The sequence below is a fragment of the Misgurnus anguillicaudatus genome, chromosome 5, assembly GCF_027580225.2.
Source record: "Misgurnus anguillicaudatus chromosome 5, ASM2758022v2, whole genome shotgun sequence".
Taxonomy (NCBI): domain Eukaryota; kingdom Metazoa; phylum Chordata; class Actinopteri; order Cypriniformes; family Cobitidae; genus Misgurnus; species Misgurnus anguillicaudatus.
The window spans coordinates 4,239,580-4,247,697 of NC_073341.2; the positions used below are offsets into that span (position 1 = coordinate 4,239,580).

An 8,118-nucleotide genomic window follows, 5' to 3' on the forward strand; every position below is an offset into this window, starting at 1 on the left:
ATAAGAATGCGTAAAACGCCTGTCATAGTAAGACGGTATTTGAATCGTACATTGAGGAGAGGAAAGCGTTTTGAATCAATTCCTTTTAGCACTGCGGTGCATTTTACAATAGTTTGACTTTACTGGATAAGTTTATTTTTTATAGATTTTAGAATCATTATTGGTTTATGTCGTTTCCTGTGTCCGTACTGTTCCGTTCCCATACGATTAAAAAAATCAAATAGGTGTCACATGCTAAACATTACGAAAATAAAATAAAGAAAACAAACACAAGAAAAAACTCCAATTACTAATATGGCCACTTGTAGATTGAGGAAAGACGTATTTTGTAGCTAATAGTTCAAATATACATGCAAGCTGTAGGGTTTCTGGTCAGGCGCGGAAGAGAATACCTATCAACACAAATCGGAGTAGGGTCCGTACAGTAGCTTCTTGAGTTTATGGTTTCGCTGTGTTTAGCTGCTAAACATGGCACTATTATTAAAGTGTTTTCACTGTTTAGGAGACGATAAAGCAGCAGAGGACACAACACACCTAGAGGTTTGTTTGTTTTTATTTAAGAACAGCAGCGCTGGTTTTCACCATTAAAACGCTTGAGCATATGTAAGCTACAGAGCTAGCATGTTAATGTTGCACCGCCGAAACGCTTCATTCGTACTGTTTACTTTAGCATCCAGCCAGTTGTCTTTTGTGACCGATACAATTTTAATATACGTTTGCCATAGTTATTCCTTAATAGTTATACAGTGAGTAAATGACATAATAGCAATTTGTTAAAGCTGAATGGCACCTCGTTAACATGGTTACATCAACGTAGAAAAGAAATTGACATTTGCTGTGTAAATTGAAAAAAGTCTAAATACGTTCCAAAACAATAAGTAAGGCTTATTTATTTTCACTTGTAGTTTTATTTATAGCCATTGTGATTTAGATATTTGATATAAAATGGATTTAGAGATGTGTTAATCCAATTACACCATTGCTGTCAAAATACAATTTATTTAACTGTGGAAAAATGTTTTGGATATATGTGTGAGTTAGTAAATTAGCTATTTAAAGGGATAGTTCACTAAAAAATGACAATTCTGTAATAATTTTCTCATCCTTATGTTGTTCTAGACCTGTATGAATTTCTTTTTTTCTGATGAACAGAAAAAAGATAAAATTTAAATAAATGATAGTAAGCACATAACTGATTATAACCATTGACTTCCATAGTAGGAAAAAGAAGTACAATGGAATTCAATCGATAAAGTCAACTGTGTGCTTACCATCATTTATCAAAATATCTTTATCATTTATCACAATACTTTCATAATATTTGTTTTCCTAATATGGAAGTCAATGTTTATGGCAGCTGTATGCTTACTATCATTTATCAAAATATCTTCTTCATAATTTATCACCATACTTCCATATAGGAAAACAAATAGAATGAAAAGGGCTCCAGACTAACTTTTTTCACTAGGAGCACAGTGGCCCCCAACTGAAAATTTTAGGGGCGCAACCAGAAACTTTAGGGGCACACACTGTTGTTAATCAACATGCTATCCAAATATTCACATTTCTACTAATTTCCACTGTATTACTAATAAACACTTTAATGATAGATACAGAAAGTACAATGTGCTGTTTTCAAATTCCGTGTCACATCACAAAAAAAGGTCAAATTTACTGGTCGCACATGTGCAGCTGGATGTAAAATTCAGTGGCACACTCTCAAATTTTGGTGGCAAAATGCCCCCATTTGGTGGCAGTCTGGAGCCCTGATGAAAGTCATTTTTACGGCAGCTGTGTGCTTCTCATCATTTATCAAAATTAAAAACTTATACAGGTTTAGAATAACATGAGAGTGAGTAAATGATGACAGAATTTAGTTTATCAGTCCTATACAGTAAACTATGTGTTAGTTAGGTGAAAGTTAGGTGCATCTCAGAAAAATAATGATTCCAGGTAATTACACTATTTTTTTTAAATAATGTGTTTACATAAGTAATGCACATCTATTTTCAAGAGTTTCTCATTGTTTTGCACTGTGACATTATTTGATAATGTGGCATGTCATTCAAGCACATTTCTAGGGGATTTAAAGTGTATGTACTAATGTCAAACTTTGAATGGCAGAAAATCTTACCGCCGGGCTACTGTCATCTACTGTGTCAACATGAGCTTCTAGAAATGGTAAATGATTCAAAAAACTTCAGAGCAGCAATAAAATTGCAGCTGACTACAGAAGAAGAGGTCCAGAAGTGGCTTGATGACTTCCAGAAATCTTCAACCTTAACATGGCGAAAGTCCAGAACATACCCAGACTCTGGACGTTACAACAAATACAGAGTAAGAACAACCTTACACACACACACACACACACAGAGAGAGAGAGAAAAGGTCTTGGGTAGGACCTTACCGCTCTATCCTAAAATTATTATGCTCAAATAAATTTACATTAGATTCAACTTTATTATCATTGTGCGGTGTACACGTCATAAATAGACAATATAATATATTTAGCATTTAACTAGAATTGCAACATGTATATTAAACTGCATGATTTCTGAAAGCCAATGTTGACCACCTAAACAAACACGCCGCTACCCCAATATAATCTGGACCTTTTTTTGATAGACCCGCCCCACACATACGCAACCCCGGCAACGATGTCAGTAAGTAGACACGGCCCTTACTGCTGATTGGCTACAAGTGTGTTTTGGTAGTCGGCCTCCCTTTTCCAAAGTGTTTTTCAAAAATCACGCACCCTGCCTTTAATGAATGTGAATATATGTATAGAAACACTAAAGATGTTTATGGAGTAAAAGTAATGAGGTAGGTGAGTAGAGAAGCACTCAATGCAAATGTCTGTGAATACAAAGTAGTATTACATCGCATCTTAATGCAAGTTTAAACACGGAAGGTACATTAAACAGGATGGGATATGTGTATTGTAATACTGTGTCATTAGCATTTATGTATATTTCACAGGTGGATCTAAGATGCCAGCACAAAACGTACACTTCATCCAAATCACCCAAAACATCAGCTCATCCAAAACCTTCCAAAAATACCAACTGCCCTGCTACCATGTTTCTAATCCTCAAAAGATACATGCTAGATCGAAAGTCTAGGTAAGATATGAATAAAACTACATTCGCATACATTATTCACACATCATCTGGATTGTATTTATATGTAGTAGTACATTATAAAAACATACTCCATACATGCCGTCACAGATCTGGAAACCCGCACATAGAAGAGGGCTACTTCCTTCATGTGAACTTAAGGAATGAACACAACCACAAACTCACGAGTGTTGAGGCCATGAGGTGGAGAGACGTGTCAAGTGAAACTATTGAAAAACTTCAGGAGCTCTACATGAGTGGACACTCTCCCTCTTCTGCGCTCAAGACAATTAAATATAATCTACAGGAGGAGGTCGGAGAAAATTATGTTTACGCCATAGCGGATCGCTCCATTTGTCCGGACCTTCAGTTCTGCTACAGGTCAGTAATTCGGTGCTGCTGGCCTTGTATTATAAAGCTGCTTCAACAATCTTTTCTCTTTGAGAAGAGTAAAATCAAGAGAGTTTGTTTCTAATAAGCAATATATTACAAAATTACCCATTTTAAAACATATTGTCTGGTACAGAAAGGATTAAGTCTATAAACTAGTCACAAACAATTAATCAAATTATTACAAGGACATTCCACTTTTTTTGAAAATAAGCTAATTTTCCAGCTCCCCTAGAGTTAAACATTTGATTTTTACAGTTTTGGAATCCATTCAAGTTATCTCTGGGTCTGCTGTTAGCGCTTTTAGCATAGCTTAGCACAATCCATTGAATCTGATAAGACCATTAGCATCGTGCTAAAAATTAACCAAAGAGTTTCGATTTTTTTCCCATTTAAAACTTGACTTTTCTGTAGTTACATCGTGTACTAAGACCGACAGAAAATTAAAAGCATTTTCTATGCAGATATGGCTAGGAACTATACTCTTAAACTGGCGTAATACTAAATAATAAAATAAAAATAAATCTTTACTCATCCTCGAATGAGTAGATGTATTTGCCCCATCTATTATTATCTTGGAGCCCAAGAAGGTCTAATGGGGAATGAATCTGTTCTCCTAAGTTTTGGTTTCCCAGAAGCTGACATCACCCATTGTTTGGGTGTCCAGTCTAAATAGGGCTTATCTTTTTAAAGTCGCCACGAAACAGAAGTAGCGATTGTCTTATTTCCTGAGGTGACGTATGTCCGAGTGAAACTGCTTCTGAAATGATAAAAGGTAAGGCTGGAATTAAATTCGTCCAACAAGGATTGATTGGATCATTTGAAGTTGGGTCATGTTGCTATTTGCAAATCACTGCAATCTTTTCCTGGACTCCGCCCACCTGCCATACCATATGCATCGAAGTAATGAGATATCGTTTCGAGAAACAGATCTGCATTTTGATTAAAGATTTTGAGGGCACATACTTTGTTTTTTTTTTTTTTATAATGAAGCTTACAGATAAGTCATTTGTAAAAAAAAAAAACCCCACAATATTCCAAAACTAATTACGGTTTTTCATTTCCAATTTCATTGTGCCTTTAACCATGTATTGTGGAATATTGTATTGTATTGTATTTGTTTAGTTGTTGAGAAAACTGAAGAAAAACCAACATCTCATTATTTTTTATTTCACTACAGATTATACTACAAGCTTTTTCAGAAGGCAGATGTTGTCTCTGAAGGTGAGGAGGTTTATACAGTCCAAAAACAATGTAGCATGCATAGATGGAGATGACTTTGAATGTGCAGAATACTGACTTTATGACATACTTTGTTATTGAAGTGACAGTCAATAATTGCCATGTGTGAATAAAAATGGTAAAGTTATGGCCTGATTGGTCATGCATCAATACATAATCCAGTTAAAGCTATAACTGATAACACCAGTTTACATATCAAGAACTGTATCTTTTAGCTGCAGAGCATCATTGTTTAATAAGCATGTATGTCTTTAGTGTTTGTAAGTAAAAAGCTTTTACAGGCTGATGTACGGTATGAATGTAGCTTTATCATCGTATGGTGGCCTGTTAGCAGAACCTCTCATACATCAATGTTTAATTATAACGGTCAAATGAACAAAAAATACATATATACTTAACGTTATAGCTGTGATTGTTTTTAAATGGGTTGCAGAGAAGTGATTAGCTGTTTGTGTGTTTTGATGTCTATTGTTGGTGTCTATTCAGAGAAGGATATTTCAGAGCAGCTTTTTAAACCCTTGATGTTGGATCCATCCCAATGGGAAACTGCGGCAGTGACGGGTGAGTTTGATGACATTTCATGTTCATGTTGAGACTGAATTAATATTCATTGTCCAAAATAACTGGATGGTATCTCATGTTGTCTGAAATGAATAGCTGAACCCACCACATGCATTGGAGTGACGACAGAAGATGGAATGACTGTTACAGTACCACTCATCACAGCAGGTAAAGCAGCCTATACTCACCTATATAGTAAAGTAATAGGTCACCCAAAAATAAAAATTCTGTCATCATCTACCCGCTCTCATGTTGTTACAAACCTGTATACATTTCTTTGTTCTGTTGAACATGAAGAAAGATATTTTTAGGAATGGTTGTAGCCAAACAAAAATTTTTTCCTACTATGGAAGAGAATGAGGCTCATGATGAATTTTTCCGTAAAGTTGCTTTGCATTGAATTGATTTCTTCATTTTGTTTAGATGGAGAATATCTCACAGAAATCACTGAGCCAGGGCCAAGTAAGCTTTTTTTCTCACATTGTATAAACGTATGTATAAACGCATGTTTTGTTGAAACGTATGTTCATTTCTGTGCAGGTGCTGGTGAAGAGGTCGTTGGCTCTTTGGATGGACAGCTGGAGGAGATTTTTGGGATACTGAAAAAGAAGCTGAGCGAGGATGCAACTTTCACACCACCTATAAGAGCATTTGTGTCTAATTTCTTTCAAATAAAGACCGACAGTGTTATGCAGTCTGCGCTGTTTGCTTTTGGTGAAACTCCAACGACAAACAATACGATCGCTCTACCACCACCTGCAGGCCCACGGAGGAAAGGGACTTCAGGGGGCCGTCGATCTGTTGGTAGACCGCCAAAGAGCACAAGAAGAGAGCACCCATACTGTAACAGCAAATCTAAAATCACTACCCAAACTCTTACGTTTTGTTTGCAGGAAGGTAACATGCTTGAAGCACAGACTGACTCCTTATCTCCAGCAGAGCAACAGCATGAACAACAACAAGATCACATAAATGACCCTATTTAGCTTCTTAATGCATTTTCCTGGTCCTTTGGCAGATTATTTATTAATATTCCACAGAAAGAGCAGTAATATCAGATGTTATGGGTTTCTCTGCCTCTGAAATGACATTATTATGTCATCTAGGCTGATTTAATGTTAACTGAGAGCCAAATAGGTATTGTTTTGATGTAGATAATTCAGCTTGTATATATACTGTCAATGATTAAGTTAGTGTATTCATGCCAGTTAACATTAGTGAGATAAGTTCAGTTCTGTCTTCATTCTTCTATGAAGTCCATTTTCAGCATCTGAAAGATTTTGAGGTTATTACTGTACCTATGATGGAAAAAGCATGAATGACTTCTTTATTTTTCAATATTACTTTTGCTTTACAATAATAATGGTTACATTATTCAGCAGACTCCTTAATCCAGTGTTATCCAATTCACATACAATTAATTTTGTGTGGTTATTTTTTTCATTTTCCATACTCGTGTAAAGTGACTGTATGTTCCTATTTCAACGCGTTACATGTTATTCAAGCTTTACTTGGTCCAATACAATATTATATCCATTTAACTGTCATTCAGTTTTAGCTCAAGTTGTGACTGAAATAAAACGATCCCTCACTGTCTTCTCCATCTGGCTGGCATGCTTTTCTTTCTAAAGGATTCAGAGTCCTGTAAATGGAGAAATGTGTCTTTTGCTGTTTCATAATTTTGCTGTTAATCACAAATTACAGGACTTAAAATTAAAAATAAATATCTACTTACACGACACCTCCAAATCACATAAGAAGTTAAATAACCAATGTGTCAAATAATATGGGGCCACAGGAAGGACTTTATAACTGTAGTCAGATATTGTCTTTACTTAAACCGTGAGGTAAACGTCACTTAATATTTAGTGTTTTGCACATATTCCTAAAAAAATAAATCTTAGTTCATTTAACATTTAAATGTATAAAATCCATCCAAAAACATTAAAGTGATATAAACTTAAAATTATCAGAGTATGTTGTAAGGAATGCCTATATCCTTTTTGTCTGAATATTTTGATTGTTGTCTTGTTGTAAATGATAATTTTGTGAAGTCACCATTCAGCTGATCAGAGGTTACTTACATGAAACTGTTTAGCACATTTTATTCTTGTTCTCCACAGTACTGACAATTCAGGTCAAAATGCAGTTTTGTGTGTGTTTATGCTGAGGATTTTTGATTTATAGTGAGTCGGTCATGAATTTTTGTTGTAAAGCTATTGATAACACTAAAAGTATCTCAGGTTGGTTGTTGCAGTGAATGACACAAAAACAGTTATGTGCTATTAATGACATCTAATGGCAATGGTTTTGACATCAGATAAACCTACGGTACATTACATTCATACAATGACAATGAAAAGATAAACTTGTTTTTTAAAGAGAACAAATTTCTTTTTGTATTTCTAAATGTAGATATATTGCATATATCTGCATATTTCTATACAAACATTTTGTCGGGGTCTGAGACAGTTTATGACTCGCACGCAAAATGAAAAAGTTTGTGAACCACTGATTTAAATAAACATCAGAAATCCTTTAAAGACCCATGGCTGCCAATAACACATCCCAAAATGTCGCAGTAGGTGATCTCATATACTTTGTGTAAATCTTTTATCTACATCTATAAGTACACTAAACAACATTGTAAAACGCAACACTCTTGTTTTTGCCCCAATTTTTCATGAGCTGAACTCAAAGATCTAAGACAAAAGGCCTATTCCTCTCAAATATTGTTCACAAATCTATGTTAATAAGCACTCCTTTGCCGAGATAATCCATCCACCTCATACAGTAGATGCTGATT

At 35.1% G+C, this 8,118-nt stretch overlaps 1 protein-coding gene across 1 annotated transcript; it reads left to right on the top strand.

Annotated features, from left to right (window-relative positions):
* The first annotated feature begins 34 nt into the window (after window positions 1–34).
* On the top strand, window positions 35–6,913 carry LOC129414657 (uncharacterized). The gene is made up of 9 exons (XM_055168729.2): window positions 35–540; window positions 2,125–2,337; window positions 2,980–3,122; window positions 3,231–3,500; window positions 4,690–4,733; window positions 5,238–5,312; window positions 5,409–5,480; window positions 5,736–5,774; window positions 5,853–6,913. Exons 1-9 carry the CDS (start codon window positions 469–471, stop codon window positions 6,296–6,298), a joined length of 1,374 nt encoding a protein of 457 aa, XP_055024704.2. The 5' UTR covers window positions 35–468; the 3' UTR covers window positions 6,299–6,913.
* Window positions 6,914–8,118: the final 1,205 nt, after the last annotated feature.

Bases quoted from the DNA above. Each gene is read 5' to 3' on its own strand.
- LOC129414657 (XM_055168729.2), top strand. From the start codon at position 469: ATGGCACTATTATTAAAGTGTTTTCACTGTTTAGGAGACGATAAAGCA. The intron at 3,501-4,689 runs GTCAGTAATTCG...ATTTCACTACAG, and splicing joins GACCTTCAGTTCTGCTACAG to ATTATACTACAAGCTTTTTC. The intron at 5,775-5,852 runs GTAAGCTTTTTT...ATTTCTGTGCAG, and splicing joins AATCACTGAGCCAGGGCCAA to GTGCTGGTGAAGAGGTCGTT.